This window comes from Nuphar pumila, chromosome 7 (genome assembly GCF_984573655.1).
Source record: "Nuphar pumila chromosome 7, dmNupPumi1.hap1.1, whole genome shotgun sequence".
Lineage (NCBI taxonomy): Eukaryota > Viridiplantae > Streptophyta > Magnoliopsida > Nymphaeales > Nymphaeaceae > Nuphar > Nuphar pumila.
Window position 1 is genome coordinate 129,151,991 of NC_143255.1, and position 20,101 is coordinate 129,172,091.

Genomic DNA, 20,101 nt, shown 5'->3' on the forward strand with positions numbered 1-20,101 from the left:
TTTATTTTTAAATGTTTTTTATTTATATTTTCCTATAAAATTATTTTTTTATATTTTTATTATCGAGATTTTGCCAAAAAAATGCGAGATTTATAAAAAAAATTAAAATCTCCCGAGATTTTGACTCCCGAGATTTTGCCGCTTTTAACTTTTGTCACTATGGCTGCATAACCACTAACAACCACCCATCTCAACATTTCTCGAGATGGAGATCACACTCATCTCGACAAATGCCAAGCTGAATGGTTGTGTGGGCAATGCATGATATTATGTGAACACTTTCAAAAATATCATTCTTGTTTAATGTTAAACACTAATTTAATGTTAGACTAACCCATATATATGGGTTAAGATTTTTTAGTCATTTGTAGGTGCAAATGGGGGTGTACCACTTTGTTTTGTTTTGTTTTGTTTTCAAGTCTAGCACCATCTGATCTACAGGTTTTGTTTAGTGGGGAACTGACTTTTGAATCACTGAAATTTGACATTTATACTGGTTTGTTTAGTGATCCAAAAATCAACTTCTATGAAGGCATTATTTTTTTTTTCATAAAAACATGTTTTTTCACTAAACCACATGATCCAAGAGTCAGTTCTTACTAATTCAAGCATGTTGAGCACACCTATTAGGTTAGATTTTGTCCAAACAACTCACATCGTGAGATTCAAACTAGATTGTACAAAATATAAAGCCTATATATATATATATATATATATATATATATATATATATATATATATATATATATATATATATATATATATATATATATATATAAACCAACAAAATATGTAAACTAGTATGAACCACGATTTTCACAGGATTTTTTCCAAATCTAACACTATAGTTGTATTTAGCGTGGTCCATTTGCTTGGAATCGACTATTTGATCATCATAATCGGATAAAAAAATGTGATTTTGTATGCTTTAATATTTATAAAAATTCTGATTCATTGATTTTCAAGCCTTAAAAAATCCTTATACATCGTAACCGTTTGATCTAAGAGTTTGTTTCTATAAAACCAAGCATCTAGATCGCATTCATACCATAAACTTTTACAAAAAAAAAAACTATGAAAATCTCAGTGCTTACTAGTTTACATATTTTGCCAGTTTATATATTTTAGTTTTATATATATATATATATATATATATATATATATATATATATATATATAGTGGACATCCAAATAGTGAGATGTTGATGACACACACTCAATGGTGCAAAAAAAATGGCGCAAAAGGGTCCTTTCACAACATTCTTTTCCGTCGCTAAAGGCTCTGTAGTTATATGACAATATAACTACTGGCCATTTAGTGGCGAAAAAGAACACCATTAAAGGCCTCTTTTGTGTATGTTTTTTTTTGCGCCACTAACATCGAACAAAATGAGCATCTGATGTGATGCCCTTCCCTATCTATATAGTTGGCCCGAATAACGTTTGGGTCAAAAATTTCATGCCCATAGCTGTCTATTTTGTGCTTCATTGTTTGTATCTAACACAAACCTAGCCCATTGACGGCCCTCGGTTGGAGGCAGTGGCGGAGCCACGAATCTAAACTAGGGTGGGTACAAAATGCATAGAAAAAATTTAAAAAATAATTACTAATAATATATTTTAAAAATAATTATTATAAAACAGTCATTAATATAGTCATGCTTAATGCTAATTGAAAAAAAAGCACAAAAAACCTTAAAACCCTAATTAAATGTTCATGAAATCTGAAAAAAAAATCTAAATCAATACCCTCAAATCTTAAAAAAAATCATAGATCTATGCTAAATGAAAATTTTCCCACTTCGGTTGAAAATTTTCAAAACTTTAAGAGGGTTGCTTAATGCTAATTGAAAAAAAAAATAGCACAAAAAACCTTAAAACCCTAATTAAATGTTCATGAAATATGAAAAAAATAAAAATCTAAATCAATACCCTCAATCATAAAAAAAGTCATAGATCTATGCTATATTGAATTTTTTTTTCAGTTCGGTTGAAAATTTTTAAAACTTTAGGAGGAGCTCGAGCTCCTCCTCGCCTCCCTGGATCTGCCCTTGGTTGGAGGGGAGCGGTGTTTGAGAAGAAGAATGTCAAGACATTTCATTTTTAAACTCAATTCTAGGTAAAGGAGGGGCATTCCAAATTGGTTGAAAATATCTAACTCATGCAATGTAATTAGGGTTGAATGACATGAGTCGCCCATGGTTCGGCTCGTAAAGAGTTTGTTCAAACTCATAAGATGGGTTTGGCAAGCTGAACACAAATAGTAGGTGCTTGACAACTCAGGTAAAAGGGCCTATATATATATATATATATTATGTGGTGATAAATATATTGTAGCTTGCAGGTGATAGGCAGAGAGATCCATATATGTGTCATCTTTATGCTGATTCATACACCATCCATGGTAGGTAAGTATGCCGAGCGTGCATACTTATGCTGCTTGCTTTTTGGCCAAATTATGCTAAGGGTGCAACGGGTCAGATTCAGACCAGATTCTGTCAAATCAGAATTTGAATCTAAAATATAAATAGTAGATCTAAATCTAGATCCAGACCTAAAGAGATTAGATTGAATCCAAATCTGAAATACTTGTGGTAATACTGGATCTGAATAAAAAAAGGAATAAAACAAGATATTTACATGTAAGAAAAAAATGCATTCGGGTCTAATTTTGATTCAAATCAACCCTATATCCAAATTAAAAGTATGATCTGAATCTAACATGAATCCAAAAGTGAACAGATCTAATCTGATCTAAATCCACATTCAGATTTTACTTGAAGGATCCATATCCAAAAGAATATGTCAGATTCAGATTGGATATTCAACCATAACCGATCTGTTTGCAGCCCTAGATTACGTTGATTATTCAAAATCTCAAATATGTGGTGGGCCTAAGAAATGCTAACGACTGAATCACATTCAAGAGTGAAATGAAAGCCATGATCAAGCATGGTGCAATCACATTAAACAATTTGAGTATTGCCATTGCACCTGACTGCCTCAATCTTTAGTATACAGCCCTGACCAGACTCGAACTAAACCCTACAGGGTCTGGGTATGGTGATAAATTAGAAGACACGATTAAGACCTGGGTCCAGACTCAAAGGTCTGATTAATACATGGACCCGGGTATAGTTTGTAAAATTTTATACCAGACCTGGGCCCAACCCAAGTTCCGATTAAGACCTGAAAATTTTCAATGTAAAAAAGAAACAAAATATTGTTTCATCGGGTATGACCCGGGTTTGGTTCATGTAGTTCTTATCGGGTCCAGGTATGATTTCTCATATGGTAGGCTCGATTAGACTCGGATTCAAACCCGACCTGTTAACACCCCTATCCATATACCAGTGGGGTTTGAACTTGAAACATGCCATCACATAGTGACTTGCACAAACTGCTCCTACCAGCCTACAGTTGATAGATTGACTTTGATTGTTTTATATTCACAACTAACTCCACAATCATCTCTCAAAAAATCTTTCACTGATTCACTTATTACTATTCATTACATGGTGTGCGATCCTAACTTGAGATCAAGGGAGCAGTTGAGTGACATGGCTAAGTGTCATAGTCAATCACACGACCCCCAATGCAGGGGCACAGTGCAGGCCCCATATGAAATGCTGTCATGTGATTGGTTATGACACTTAGCCGCTCTCTAGATCCCTACTCGTGTGTCCCATGTCACATGGCCAAAGTTGAATGGGTGGTGTGTGTTCTCCTTTGAAGATGCACATAGTGCGTGTTCGGCGGTTTGAATGAGCGTCACGTATGTAAGCACATGAAGCTCATATTCTTGTGTGTGTCGGCATCACTTAGCATCGGAGTCTGGTGCGATTGTAAAGACTTAAGTATCATTTCTTGCTATTCTTGTCATGAAATGATGGTTTAAAAAAATAATAAAAATATCCTTCATCCAAAAAGTCGAGGATGATGTTGACTCTTCAAAGTCTAAACAACGAAACGAACCTAAAAGTGCTCTCTCTTTCTTTTTCGTTTGAATTTTTTGCCGTCATCTTCTTCTTATTCCTTCTTCGTGAAACATTGTAAAACCCGCTCTCTTTCTCTCCCTAGAGAAAAAATTAAGGAAGACAAAGAGTCGGCGATCCGATGGTGATTGTCATCCTTTTTCTGCTAGCAGTGGCCGAAATGCTGCCCTCGTCCAGTGGCCAACCGACTACAACGACCCCTTTGTCGCCTTCGAGGGACACCTACAACGGAATCTTCCTCCAGTACACCTATAACGGAGTCTTCAAAGTAAAATTTGTCTACCCCTACGTCAACAATACTTTCGATCAGGGCTATGCCTTCTAAGCCACCCTGACGCTGCTCAACACGGGCGTCGAGAATGACACGTTCCTCTCCGGCTTCCCCATCACGGACCTCAAGACTGCCATCGGGACAGCTGGCGACTACAACCTGATCACGACAAAGATCGTGCTTAAGGGGGCGGTGTTCGACATCACGATTTACAATTTACACATAATAGTGATTTACGAAAATCGCGTAACGCAAAAAAAATGGCAAATTGCAAAATCAAGTAGCGATTTATGAAAATCGCGTAGCGAAAAAAAATAAATGGCAAATCGCTATGCGATTTTCGTAAATCGCTATATCGAGTAGCGATTTATGAAAATCGCATAGCAAAAAAAATGGCAAATTGCTAAATCGAGTAGCAATTTACGAAAATCATATAACGAAAAAAAATAAAGAATCGCTAAATCGAGTAGAGATTTATGAAAATCGCGTAGCGAAAAAAATAGAAAATCGTTAGAAAGAGTGTTACGAAACCTCGAGCAAGAAACAACCGAAGAAAACATATGAGCGCCACGATCAAACAAAATACTTTATTGCCCTTTTTCGACACTTATAAGAGAAAAAGAAAAGAAAGAATTTATAGAAGGCCCAAAAAGAATTTGTTCCGAGACCCGCGCTAGAGGGATCCCTCGGACCCGCCTCCTATAAGTCTCCACAACTCTTCAAGTTGAACCATGCAACAGTCAGTGTGCATGTCAATCGGTGCTGGATGGAGCAGTGTAGGATCGTCTGTTGGATGTGCATAAAGGCAGAAAGAGGGAAGAGAGAGAGAGGGTTGATGTTCATGGCCTTCTTCAGGAAGGATTCCTTTCTCGGATAATCCTGCAGTGCAGGGACTGGATCTTAAATAACCATTTTCGGGATACTTAAGTCTTTGCAACCGCTCCTTTTCTAGAATCATCATTTTTATGGCACCAATGGAGGAAAGGGTACTTAAGTCTTTGCAACCGCACTGAACTCCGACGCTAACTGATGGTGACAAACATGAGAATATGAGCTGCACGTGCTTTCATACGTGGTGCTCATTGAGACCCCCGAACATGCGTCGTCCTTGGGGGGGGGGGGAGAGAGATGTAACATGCTTCTGCCAAAGTTGGTATGTATATATAAACCAAGGATGGCCCAAAATCTCTATTTAGACCCAATGGTCCTTTCTCTTTCTTGCCCAACCCTTAGTTCACTTGTCTGCCTCGAGTTTCATTTTTTTTTTGAGGTTGGCTGCTTCCCAATTCCTTCACACTGCTATGAGCAGCTAGTTGCCTGCTACCTAGCGGTCAACTGGCAATGGCATGGTGGCCGGCCAGCAGCCGCGTGGCTTAACACCATGGTTGGACACCGATTGAAAACTGGAGAGAGAGAGATCAAATCATCTAGGATAGTCTGATTGAAAACCTTCAAATGGTACTATGTGTTAGAGATTTTGGACCGTCCTTTAGTTGGACGGTCCCCCTTAAGTATATGTCCAAAATAAAAAACAGATGAGTTTTTCATCGATTGAACTTTACGTATTGGATTTTTATCATTCATCTAGTCAGTGACGTGTTTTGGTTTATGAATTTTCATGATTAGATGCAGTTTTTAAATCACTAAAATTAGCTTCCCACAATAATTTGTATTGCAAAGTTTTAAATGCATTATGATCTGTCCATTTTTTCTTTTATTAAAGGCAAGTTGGGGTTAAGCAGACCCCCATCAGTTATTATTCAACGTGCCACTTGGGTTTAACCTGCAACTTCCCACCACAAAGAGACCTGCACGGACAGCTCCTACCAGCCACATGTATTCCCCATTGGTGTTAGCCGTTCATTTTCATGTTTCAAAAACATGCTTATATTAAAGTCTTCTAGTAAAACATATTTTTTATTAAATATTTTATAATTAATAAATATATAAAGTCTAATCGATAGATTCTCAATCATTGGATAAAAAAAGTTATCAGATCGTTGGTTGGGTGGTTCCCATTCCGTATGAATATAGTGATTGGTAGGTGCTAAATGAGAGTCCTAAATGGCTTTTTCAATCTTTTTATATTTTATTTATAAATTTTGATCATACAGATTTAATTTATGTACTTGATTTTATTGGATCAACTCTTGAAGCCTTCTATTCTATTCTATTCTATTCTATTCTCTTCCGACACAGGTGGTTTTTATAAGGTTCTAAAAATCAACTGTCCAAAATCTCTGTAAACTTTTGATGCTCCAAATATCATTTTTCATCGAAAACACATGATCCAAGTGTGAATTTCTTGTAAATAGACCATGCCCAACACATTTATGTGGTCTGAACAGTGAAAAAAATACTGAAAGGGCAAAAAAATCCATTTAGCACTTATCATTTAGCACCTACCAGGTGAGCAACTACCAATCTCTCTCTCTCTCTCTCTCTCTATATATATATATATATATATATAGAGAGAGAGAGAGAGAGATTACATGATCACTGAGTTCCTCAAAAAAATACCCCAAATTACATTATGGGTTCCACAAAAATAAGTTGTCACCATGGTTAGTTTTGTAAGTTAAAAGAAATAATCTTCACACACATACACATGGAGATACATTAGGGTGGTGTTAACTTCTCAAATGCTTAGGGGGCAGGTTACCCCCCCCCCCCTCCCCAACATGCACTGTAGCTAGAGTGTATGTTTGGGTCCCAACTGAACATCATGTGGCGCTCAATTGGGTGTACGGGACCCCTCTATGCTGCCGTACACCTGCAAGCGAGTGTACGGTGGTATAAGGGGGTCCCGTACACCCAACTAAGCATTATGTGGGGCTCAGTCTGAACCCCAAACACGCACTGTACAGTGCATGTTCGGGGGAGAACACACAACACCCTCTCATCACTTACCAACGTGTTTCCACTTGTTTGGTAGGAGTAGCTAGTGTAAGTCACCTTGTGTTGGAATGTTGCAGGTTCAAAACCCAATGGTATAACTGGTAGGGATCTGACTAACCCCGGCTTGCCTTTCCAAAAAAAAAATCTCAACTACTTCCTGATCATTAACAAGCTTGACAAGTTTTTTAAGAATCTTTGTTTATTTTTTTATTCAAAGAAACCGCCCCATGCGCGAAGACCTAGTCGTGTGCTGGTTCAGCCTGCCATACTTATGATCATTGTCTATGTCTGCGTAAAATTTGAGGGCTTACCACTCAACCCCAAGGAATCGCCAAAAGTTTCGGCTTACAAGGGAGGTGACACCCATGGGATTTGAACCTACACTGACCGTCAAACATCCTAGGCCCCAACCCACTAAGAGGGTCTGATTTGTTTTGTTAGCTTGTGGCCCTAAGTGCCTTTAAGCAATATGCGAAAGGACATTTCTAGTGTGGATGCACATATGCTATCAACGAGTAATATTTTATTACTCACATTTTTCAAGTGAAACTAACTTTACAAATATGATTTTATATTGTTTGTTTAATAAGGATTTATTTTTGAATCACCAAAATGTGATCTGTATATAGTTTTTTTTTTATGATTTAAAAATCAACAGTTGTAAATACACCAAATTTTCATTACTTACAAAAAGTATTTTTTTCGTCCAAAAGAAGATCCAATGATTGATTTCTAACAAATGGGTTATGTTGAACACAGCCAAAACAACTTGATACCTATGGGTTTCAACTCATTGATATCGTGTGTGCGTTCGCATCAAAGACATCCATTTAAGAAAGTAAAAAATAAACATATTAGTGCTTTAGAAATGAAAGACATATCTTACTATGATTTTTCTTTGTCAAATCAACATGGTGATATAGTTATAATTTGTATTGTTTGTTTTATGTGTGAGTATATATGAACTTTGAATCAATAGAGGCTGAAGAGATTGACTCGGGGACAAATTAAATTAGAAGCTCCATTGGGCAGTTGAGACATTGACATTAATGGATGGAGGAGAAGCTATAGGAACAACGGAACATCTGACTGACTGCAGAGAATTGAAAGCAGATCAAGTCATGCTGAACATGAGCATTTTTGCTAGGGGTGGCAAAATCTGACCCGACCCGCCAACCCGCTTCTTAGCCGGGTTTGGCTTAAACGGGTTTGTGTCATAAATGGGTCGACCCGCCTAACTCGTTTATTAAATGGGTCGTGTTCATGTTAGGGGTATGCCAACCCGCCAACCCTTTTGACCCGTTTAATAAACGGGTTAGGCGGGGGAGGGAGGGGGGGTCAACCCATTTACACGAACCCGTCAACCCACAACCTGTTTATATATATATATATATATATATATATATATATATATATATATATATATATATATATATATATATATATATATATATATATATATATATATATATATATAAACTTATCTAACCCTAACTCCTAACGGGTCGGGTCAACCCGTTTACACGAACCCGCAACCCAAGACCTCTCCTCTCCGGTGATAGTGTGCACCTTTGCGGTTATCGTGTCTATGTTATCCGGTCAACCCGTTTAATAAATGGGTCGCCATGTCTTGTAATCGTGTCTTGTCGACTCGGCCCGTTTATTAAATGGGTTAACCGTGTCGTGTCGGGTTACCCATTTAATAAATGGGTCATGTTCGTGTTTGCCACATCCGACCTATTTAATAAACGGGTCATGTTAGTGTTGAGGTATTCTGACCTGCCAACCCGCCGACCCGACCTGATTGCCACCCCTAGTTTTTGCTCATGCTGACATAGTGGCCATCCTCTTTGCATTTTAAAAAGCTCAAAAGTCAACAAAACCACGTGGCATTCATCCAAAATGCAAACAGACGGCCACGATGTTGGCATGAGCAAAAATGCTCATGTTCAGCATGACCTGATCGGCTTTCCAGAGAATTCGATCCGAAACGAATCCCAAAGATTTATTGGGCAGGATGGGGGAATGCGCTGGGAGCGAGCTGATCTATTGGAAGAGGCAGATCAGCTGATCTCTAGGTCTGGTATGAAATCTTACAAACCATACCCGGCTCCATAGTTAGGGTGCGACCCGGATTATCATCAAACCCTGACCATATAGGGTTTGACACCAGTAGGGTCTGGGTCAAATCAGACCCATAGACACTCCTAATTAACCGCATCCAAAGAGGAGTGTGTCCAATGTAAGAATATTTGGCTTCTGAATCTCGGAGGTCTCGTTTTCGGTAGCAAAAAATAACGAGAGTGAATCAGGTCAGAGGCATAGTGACGAATATCGCGAGATTTATGAAAATCTTGCGATAATATCGTGAGAAATTGCTTGAAAGCTTAAAATGGCAATTTCTAGCGAGATTTCAAAATATCATGAGATTTATGAAAAAAACATAAATACCATGATTTAAACATGATATTTATGTTTTACATCTATTTATCGCAAAAAAAATCATGTATTTTTATTTTTAAATAATTGCTATTAATATTTTCTTATAAAAAATAATTTTTATTTTTTTATTTTTTTTTATTGCCGAGATTTTGCCAATAAAAACGCAAGATTTATGGATTTTTTTCAATTTCTCTTAAGTTTTTGAAAAACTAGAAAATGCCCATAAAAACGTTTGTCACTATGGTCAGAGGTACATTTGATGGTAATCTGTAAGAGGTCCGTTCATGCGTGAGATGAACGGCCTCCCAAATACAAGAGTTTTGGGGTTTATTTTCAGCCTTCCATTCTATATGCTCTAAATGCCCTTCATCTATGCCATCAATGGCCCTGAAAAAATTTGTGGGACCCATCTGATATACAAACAACACAGTCATAATGTTCCCGAGGCAGTTCATCTTATGGATCTGATGGTTTACCGTAGTGCTGCTTGTCAGCTGATCCACTCTGGACTACCTTTACATGCAGTTCCAGTAGCGCCTTGGACTGATCTGGGTGGGTGCCTAACATGAATTTGCATTGATCTGAAGTCCCACTCGACATGGTTTTGACCCATTTACAGCCCCAGTATCTAAGGGTGCCGATTAGACCTCCTTCGGGTCAAGCCATTGGCTGGCCTGGATTTTTTCTTTTATGAGGAGAGAAACCGCCAAGTTTTTTGGGCATGCCGGTTAGGACATCTGAAATCGGACTTGAATCCCAATTTGATTAGTTGGATCCGGTAGCCAAGGTCAGAGTCAATTAAAAATTGGGTCCAGATTCAATACTGAGATTTGCATTCAAATCCAAGTCCGAGCGACAAAAATCCAAATCCAAAAACGTGTAAGTGTCCTATTTTAAGTTAGTCTAATCCGGATTCAGTTTTAGCTGACCCCGTCTGACTCCAAATCCGATTAAGTGAGATCTGATTAGGTGGGCATTGCCTACATCTAATCCAAGTCTCACCCGTTTACATCCCTACATGCTGGAATTTGTCAACCGAAGAATGGACCCGATACGAGTCAATGGACTACTTGATCCATGTTTAAGTGGGTCCCTGCTTTCTAAAATTTTGGCATATCACCAGGAATATTGGACTCCGTGTTTGTTTATTGAGTTGCACTTCGTGAAACGGTCCTCTTCTAATTCGGCTTCAATGCGAGAACTACTTCAAGAGGGGTCTTAACAATAGTCATTTATTTATTTATTTATATTTACGTGGAGATACTGCCCTTAGGATCAGAGACCTAGCCGGTGCCGGTGCCGGTGCCGGTGCTGGTGCTGGTGCTGGTGCTGCCTGCCCCATCCCACTGCACCAAACCATCAAGGAGCTTGATTTTTGGGTTACTAATGCAACTCAACCAAAAAGAATTTGGTCAGATATGGGATAAAATCCGATTCATTGACATCCTATCAAACTTTTTAATTGGCTCGAGTTCGGACTTCGGACCAACCAAAGATGGATAATGGCCAAATCATATTTTTTCTGTAAGGGCATTTTAGTCATTTGATATTGGCGCACGTCTCCTGGTAAAAAAACTGACCTTGGTAAATTTTAAATATGACAACAGCAGCTCGACAGAAAACTCGTTATCGGGAAAATATCGGTTAAAAATAAAATAGCACGAATTATTTTGATTTTTGAACAACTACAATTGAGAAACCTCGAGAAATATCGCCAAATAGAAATGTGAAAAACAAAAAAATTATTAAATTTATTTCTTGATAATAAAAGTGCATTTATTTTTCGAAATATTGAAATATTTGTGAAAATACCTCGTTTTCGTGATTGGGTAGGATTCTGAAAATAAAGCGATAAATAAACTGTGAATTTGCCAGAATATTTACGATATTTGTTGCATAATTGAAACCTAGTAAACAAACCTAAGAGGGAGACCGTGGATGCGATCCACGTCACCTCAAGATCTTGAAATGGACGGATGAGATTCGATCCAGAAATCCATAAAAATACCAGAAGCGCCCATATGTCACTCGCTCTCCCTTTCTTGTTTGCCTTTCTCCTCTCTCTCTCTCTCTCTCTCTCTCTCTGTGAGAAAAATTATTTCTGATTTATTTGGTTATATTTTTAATTTTCTTGGAGAGGGAGAGGCGATTTCTTCGCTCTCAGATCTCTCGTTTTTAATTCGTTTATTTTTAAATTAAATAAATCGCTGAGAAACGGGTTAACATTTGCCGTAGATCTCGTCGGATTTTGAAACCCTAGAGATCTCTCTTCGCGGAAACCCTAGGGTTTCGTTCGGATCTTTGGCCGATCGCCGGAATCCGTTTGCCGGAGCGCTAATCCAGGCATATGCGTGTCGGTGAACTCTGCGTCTCGATCTATCCTAGCGCGGAGAAGGAGGTGATGGCGCGGGCCGAGTTGAACGTCGTGGACGTGGAGGAGGGGGAGATCTCGGACGATCCGGAGGAGGCCGAGGAGACTCGGATCTGGGAGTCGAGGGAGAGCGGTGGTTCTAGGGTTTGGGATCAGGGCTACGGGGATGGCCGGTGGAAAGGGGAGTTCTTGAAGTTCTCGGTGGCGCCGAAGTACCCGCCGGACCTGTACAACTTCGCCTGGGCGCAGGCGGTGCAGGCAAAGCCGGCGGAGGGAGCCGGCTTGAAGGATATCAGATCCGATTACCAGAGATTGGTCTCGGCCTTCGTCATTGGCGCGAAGGAGGAAGATGAGGGAGAAGTTGCCGAGAAAATTGATGATGAGGAAGTAGGGAATGGAGGTGGATGTGTTGGTGAAGTTCCGGAGGAAGGTGAGATAGAAGAAGGTGAGATTGAAATTGAAGTTGCTGCCGAAGAGGGCACCTTAATTTCGATGATAGAAGAGGCTCCAGCAGAAGAGGTTTTGCAGGAGAGCGGAGGTGACAGGGAGTTGGAGGACATGCTTTTATCAATCCAGAATTCTTTGAAGGAGTTCTCAGTGAAAGATTCTACAACGTAAGTTTTAGGACTGATCATGGGCAATTCCGGGTTCAGCTGCTTGAACGTAAATTGGAAACACTATAGCCGATGATAATCCCCCCCCCCCCCCTCCCTAAAAAAAAGAAAGAAAGAACACTGATTCTTTTAATGTCGTACTTAATTAGATGGCAAACTAAATAAATACTGGTTAATTTTGTTTTTAGGTCGTTCTCAGATTGGTGCTTCGTTCTGAAGGAAGCTCTGGAGAAACTGAATACAATGAATTCTGCAATTCGTGATGTTAAGAAATTTGATTCTGTGATGGACTCGGTGATTCAGCAGATATACAATGGGGTCCATTCTGTTTATTCTGTAAGAAAATCCATGTTTCAATTTTGGTTCAGTTTTGTTTTTGTTCTAATTGTGCCCACTTATTGTTTTTATGTTCTCGATGAATTTCAGAACTCTTTTGATTTACCAGTTTGATGGGTTTTGTGTAGATTTACCATAGTTCGAATTCAAAGCTCGGGGAACAAGATGATGTGGCGATGTCAAGGTTGATAAGTAACAGTTTTTAACTTTAAGGCGTTTCTTTTATTACTGCATTTGGGATTTACTGATAATTTTCGTTTTTTGGCATCACAGCTTGCTTGCATCTTCATCGAATCATTCAATCGGTCTGTTTTCCCGTAAGCAAATTAAAGAGGTTAGATTGGTCTCAGTTTTGTTGAATGAAATTGATGCTTTGATTTTAGGTGCATTTGTCTGAAATTAGACTGCAATCACATGTAACAGTTCGAAGCAATGATTTCGTCCAACAATAGAGATAAACCAGTTCAAGGGATCAATATTGGTCTTAACTTATCACTGCCTAATTCTGATGCAAATAAGAGTTTCTTGGGATCGAGGAAAGGGGATATTTTCACAAAGAAAGTTCCTGGGCCTATCTTTATCAATTCTATTGAGCGGGTGGGTAGTAGACTAGAAAGCCGTGGTTTTGGATGGGGTCAAGATGAAACAGACCTTCCTTCGCCTACTCCGCCTTCTCGTGCTGAGAAGCCATCGGTTGATGAAAATGAAAAAAGTAAGCCAGAACCGTCTCCTCAGATCTTTCAAAATAGCAGGCAGGAAAACGATCTTGAGAACAGTCATATGTATCCTTCTGTGACAGATGTTCTAAAGTCTGTTTCTAATTATCAGCAGAAATTTGGTCATACATCATTTATGTCTAGCAACCAGTTACCGAGCCCGACTCCATCAGCAGAATGCGAAGTGGAAGATGATGTTTCTAATGAAGAGGTTTCTAGCTCCATGAAAAATAAACCAGCAGGATTCATAGTTAATAATGCTATGACTCGGGGGCCCTCGCCTCCCACTCAACCCCTTGGTGAACCATTCCAAAGGGAGCAAGCGGCTGTGAGCACTATGCAGTCTATCGCTGTTACAAATCCCTTACCAAGGGCCCAACCAAAGAGGAGAGATCCGAGGCTCAGATACTCAGAGTTTGATGTCGGTGCAATTGATCTCAATAGGTTCCCAGTTGCTGTAGATCATGCTTCTAACAGGAATGATCTTCATGGTAGCGACAGCGATTCTAGGAAGCACAAGGTTGTCGAGGGAACTCTGCCTGATGGGCATATTGTTAAAAGGCAGCGAAATGATTGCACATACAATGGCCTTTCTGCAGCAGCTCAGGAAGTCCCTGGAAGAGGTGGGTGGTTAGAGGAAAGCACAACCACTCCTCCAGCTAATGGTGGTGATAAAAATGTTAAAGCTATGGAGATTGATATTGTCAATTTAAATTCCACCAATAGAGTGACAAAACCAGAAAACAGGGAGGTGGTTCGATCCTTCCACTCTGGAATGGAATCTGATGTCATTCACAACAAAGCTGTTCTAGCAAACATTCCGGGCACTGCTGTAGCAAGCATGCTTAATCCAAATGAGATGCGGGCTCCTACTGGGCATCCTCCATCAACTTATACTGCTGCTACTGCACCATCCACAATTTTGACTTCCTTGCTGAAGGGCATCAACCCAACAATCCTGATGCAGCTAATTAAGAATGAACAGGAGAGGTTAGCAGCAGAGTCTGCACAAAAATCTACCAGTCAATCTCAGCAACTTTCTTCCTGTCCACCTAGTCCAGTTGCATTGCCCACAGCAATGCCGTCCGGGAACGGTAATGGTGCCCTTTTAAAGCCACTAGAACTAGATAAAAAACCTGGGATTGCTAAGGTTCCTATTCAAACAGCGTCATTGGTAAGCCCTTAATTCTAATGACTCTTTAACAGTTTTGATCTGCTGATAATGCTAGGTTTTAGTTTCTCTGAGTGAAGAGTTTGAATCCGTACAGGTGTTTTTTATGGTTTTTTGCATTGTCCTATGGGCTTACTTTGAGGGCAATGGTCAAGCGGCTTTTGATCCCTGCTTTTAATTATACCCAGTTCGTGTATCTGAATATCATTTGTTTTCTGGCCTCTTCCCATCTGCATTCAGACAGCTCCACCTAAATGTCACATAGGTGCGGGTGTGGATATGGGTGCGAATGTGGTGATGCAGCATTTTAAAACAATTATCATATCATCAATTCATTATGCATAAATTCATATAATAAATCAAATTAACAATCTAAAATTGGTATTCATCATCAATAAAAAAATAACACCACACTGTTGCAGAGGTGAGGATGTATATATATATAGATAAAACTGGGCTTGGTTGGGGTTAGCTGAATCTACTTTTGGACAGAAATGGACCTTAGTTTGGTTGACTTCACCTTACACAAAGGAAGTCGTGTCCAAGTGTCGCACCTGCATGAGTGCGAGTTCGACATGGGTGCGGTACCCTGTTAGAAGAGTCTGTGTTACATAGGATTCAGGTTACTGAAGGTTATAAGTTATATTGTGGTTTAACAAGCAGCATTAGAGACCTGATGGGCATTTTTTTCTCTCTGGCAATGATGAATCATTATATTTTGCCTTAATAGTTTGGCAGTTAATTGCTTTCAAATCTTGATCCTAAAATATTAGCATTTGAGACCTAGCCAACTGTTTCCCCTCTCAGGCAGTGAACAAACATATTTTCCGGTTTGCTACTATAGTCGGCAGTATGTATTTTGATCAAAACACACTTTGGTTATGCAATATTGTTATAGAACCGTCATTGTCCTAGTTTTAGCATTTTTTCTGGAAGTTCCACTCTTGCTTATAGATTTTTGTTTATGAAGGCCATGATCATTTATGAATTATGATTCTTCAATTCAATATTTCAGGGCCATCCTAAAGAAGATTCAGGGAAAGTTCGTATGAAACCACGTGATCCTCGCCGCAGATTCTTACAGGAAAATGCGTTGCAGAAAACTGAAAGCTTTCCCCCTAAGCAGCCTGGATTAAATTCAATTGCTCCACAGAACTTTCAGGGCAGAAAGGATCTTCCTTTGGACAGAGACCAGAATGTGCACGCCAAGGCAACTCCCTCATTGCCTCCATCGGCACCTTTACCTGATATTTCTCAGAAGTTCACAAACACACTCAAAAGCGTTTCTGATATCTTGGCTGGTTCACAACTTAACCACATGACCCCTGGGGAGATGCCCACAAAATTGGTTCCAGCAAAGCCAAGTGGCTTAGTTGGTTCTGTCGTAAGACCTGATCAAGGAAATAATGGATTTGCAACAAACACAAGTGGTGGGGATGATTCACAATCCCAGGATCCATGGGGAGATGTAGACCATCTGTTAGAAGGTCTTGATGAACAACAAAAGGCTGCCATCCAGAAGGAGAGAGCAAGAAGAATTGAAGAACAGAATAAAATGTTTGCTGTACGAAAGCTTTGCCTTGTCTTGGATCTTGATCATACCCTTCTTAATTCTGCCAAGGTGAATGCTCGTTTTCAAAATGTGCTCTGCAGTCTTCATCTTTAACGTCATCTTTTGCTTATTTTTGTCTGTTGTTATGTGCAGTTTGTAGAAGTAGATCAAGTTCATGAGGAGATGTTAAGGAAGAAGGAAGAGCTAGACCGGGATAAGCCACAAAGGCATCTTTTCAGGTTTCTTCACATGGGGATGTGGACTAAATTGCGGCCTGGCATTTGGAATTTTCTTGAGAGGGTTTGTACTCGATAGTCCTCTTGAATTTTTTTCTAAAATCCTTCACCATTCATCCTTGATCCTTGTGTTTTCACGACACTCAAATGTGGTATTCTGGTAAACTTTTCAGGCAAGTAAGCTATTTGAGCTGCATCTCTATACCATGGGCAATAAGGTGTATGCCACCGAAATGGCGAAGGTACTTGATCCATCGGGGATCTTGTTTGCTGGACGCGTTATTTCGAAGGGAGATGATGGGGACCTTTTCGATGGTGATGAGAAGCTCCCCAAAACCAAAGATTTGGATGGAGTTTTGGGCATGGAATCAGCTGTGTTGATCATTGATGATTCCATGAAAGTTTGGCCTCATCACGGACATAATTTGATCCTTGTTGAGCGGTACTCGTATCTTCTCTTGTCTTCGCGGGTTGATCATTACTTCTGTGGTGTCTCTTTCTGGTATTAAATCATTCTTCCTGCAACAGGTACACCTATTTCCCCTGCAGTAGGCGGCAGTTTGGGCTTTTTGGGCCATCACTTCTTGAAATCGATCACGACGAGAGACCGGAGGATGGGACTCTGGCTTCTGCTTTGACTGTGAGGATCTTGATTGTTGTTTTGTTGGTGTAGCTGTTCTCCTGCTTACTGCATTCTAAAATCTGGATATCTTTCCATTGATCAGGTTATTGAGAGGATTCACCGTAGCTTCTTCTGTAATGACACATTAAGCAAAGTGGATGTTCGAGACATCCTTGTGTCCGAACAACAAAGGATTTTGCACGGTTGCAAGATAATCTTCAGCAGAGTGTTCCCTGTGGGAGAGGCAAATCCACATCTGCACCCTCTCTGGAAGCTTGCAGAGCAATTCGGTGCTGTTTGTACCAATCAGCTTGACGAACACGTCACTCATGTTGTCGCCCATTCTCTTGGAACAGATAAGGTACATTAGCTTTCATGTCCATTAGCTTTCATCATTCTCACTGCTATTTTATGCCATTTCTTGTTGTATGTGGTGCAGGTTAACTGGGCCATCTCAACAGGGAGATACATAGTCAATCCTGGATGGTGAGCTTTTTGGTTATTTCCTCTTTGGCATTGGCTTTCTCTGACTGATTTGTTTTTAAGTTCGTTTTCGTTCCTTTCATGGATCTTCTTTCTACCATGAGCGGAGACCATGGAGGAAAGAGCTCAAGCAGCCATTGTTAAAAGGGCGGTCCATCCAAAAGGATGGACTGGTTTCAGTGCCTAGAGTGCCATACAGCTTGGTCTGTGTGGCCCTCTTCGCAGCATTTGGAAGGCAGGCCCTTGCGAAATGCAACTCACTTTCGGCATAAGCATCTTAACATCATGCCGGTGTTGCAGGTTGGAGGCATCGGCGTTGCTGTACCGAAGAGCAAACGAGTCGGACTTTGCCATAAAATTTTAAGAACAGAAAATAACCTAACCAACCATCTACTGAACTCATCTAGACAGGCTAAGAGTAAGAGGTCTCTGTTTTTCCTAGGGTGTGGTGGGTTCAAAGTGCACAAACTTGCCTGGCTAGATTCGATACTTTTGACGGGACACTTGAACTCTTGCTGTGCCAACCAATTCTTTGGCTCGGTTCATCAGCCCACATCAGCCTTGCTCAATTCCATCCCACCTAGGATTTCAGGCCTGCACGCTTGAAATTGAAGCTAACAAATCCTACTATTTTTAATGCCAAGTTCCCACTATCTTTTTTTTTTCGTTGCAAGCCTCCCCTTGTGCCAAGTCAGTACATAATGTGCAATAAAAAAAGAATCAACTGGGGAAAGAACAGAGACAGAGAAGTGTTTTAAGTTCATAAAATTTGTTAATCATTGCAGAAAAACAAGTAAAGCCATGTAAAAGTCTCCAATTAGAAGAAAGATAAATGAATGAAGAAAAGAGATGGGTTCTGTCAATAAGAATCTCACCACTCATTGTAGCATGAATTTGTGAAGAAATTAACTTTTGAGATTGAGAGTTTATGCAAGTAGGAAACCTTACCTTTCCACGTCCTTGGTCTCAACCAATGTTGCCTGTATCGGCTAATAAGTATCGTATCAGCAGAAAATCAACCTGAATCGACTCTTTTTTAATAAATGTAAAAAATGCTTCAAATTACTTTTTAATCTTATTTTAATGGTTTTAATAAGTGTCACGTTTTGATTGACAAAAAATATTTTTTAATTGTTCTTTAGCCGATTCAGAACGATTCACTTGAGAATCGGTATAGGTCGATTCACCTTAATCGTTGGCCAAACCATTCTGGGCGATACCGATACTGACAACATTGGTGTCAACACCACCCTGAACGTGCCAGCTTGGTTTAAGTGCTTGTATTTTTGGCAAAATTTTCTGGTTTTGCCCTATGTTGGCTATTATCTGATTCTTCTGGAGGAGTCTTTGGTTTTCTTTGTGCACATGCTCCGGAACATTCCCAGAGGCTGACGAAACTAATTTGTTTTTGTTTTTTTTTGTTTGATTTTGTGTTTGGCAAATGGTGGGTGGGCCGCCTACGAAAGAGACGTTTGCAATGGTTTAAAATATATCAAACAATTAAGGAAAGAAAAGGCTGATTCAGTATATAGCTGTTGGAAAAAAAATTTGATTCACGATCTATGATCCACTTGAATCACAATAATGAGTTTCTGGAGCGCTTTTGATCTATTCGTTAAAAGATTTCAACTTTCCTAAAGGTGTTTCTTGATGTTTGGACCATGATTTCTGATGCCCTCCCTTTGCTGGAGAAAATTGGGTCAAACTTGAAACCAAAAAGACATTTATATGGACCCTAACTTGAAGCCCCTTTGGAACTGCTCTCATATACTTATTTAGCCATTAAATTTGCTAGGTGGAGTTTCTACATTTAGCATATTTCTGACTGAATTTTATTTCTCCTTGCCCTGGCTTTCGGTTTTATCATTATGTTTGACACAAATGGGGCGTTTGTGTCATGCAAGAGAGCTCCATGGTAGCCCCCAAACCCACATGGGAACCATTACCGTGTAAAGGGGAGATCCAACGTTGAAAATGAGTTCAAGAGGAGCTCATGTTTGTGTCACGGTGGTGGAACCCGTGAAAATGCACATTTTCTGGGAAAGCCTCCCTTTTTCGTGACATGCAAACTCTCCCAAAAAACCTTACTCCCTGCCCGTGGAACTTCTGCCAGTTATGACAGACGATTCAGAGAATAATTGGTTCATTCTTTTATAACCTCACACGAATATATGGACAACCCACCAGTGGTCCTAGTCTTGGGTGAGCTACTGTCATAGTGACAAATATCACGAGATTTATGAAAATCTTGCAATAATATCACAAGAATTTGCCTGAAAGTTTAAACGGCAATTTCTCTTGAGATTTTCAAAATATTGTGAGATTTATGAAAAGACATAAATACGAGAATTAAAACCGTGTATTTTTATTTTTAAATAACTTTTATTAATATTT

At 39.6% G+C, this 20,101-nt stretch overlaps 1 protein-coding gene across 1 annotated transcript; it reads left to right on the top strand.

Moving 5' to 3' along the window:
- The first annotated feature begins 11,636 nt into the window (after nucleotides 1-11,636).
- LOC149833496 (RNA polymerase II C-terminal domain phosphatase-like 3) lies at nucleotides 11,637-18,570 on the top strand. The gene is made up of 12 exons (XM_090015160.1): nucleotides 11,637-12,591; nucleotides 12,780-12,927; nucleotides 13,056-13,111; nucleotides 13,201-13,261; nucleotides 13,351-14,817; nucleotides 15,830-16,435; nucleotides 16,520-16,666; nucleotides 16,776-17,044; nucleotides 17,131-17,242; nucleotides 17,328-17,585; nucleotides 17,664-17,710; nucleotides 18,008-18,570. The coding sequence occupies exons 1-12, from the start codon at nucleotides 11,954-11,956 to the stop codon at nucleotides 18,069-18,071; spliced, it is 3,873 nt and encodes a 1,290-aa protein (XP_089871286.1). The 5' UTR covers nucleotides 11,637-11,953; the 3' UTR covers nucleotides 18,072-18,570.
- Nucleotides 18,571-20,101: the final 1,531 nt, after the last annotated feature.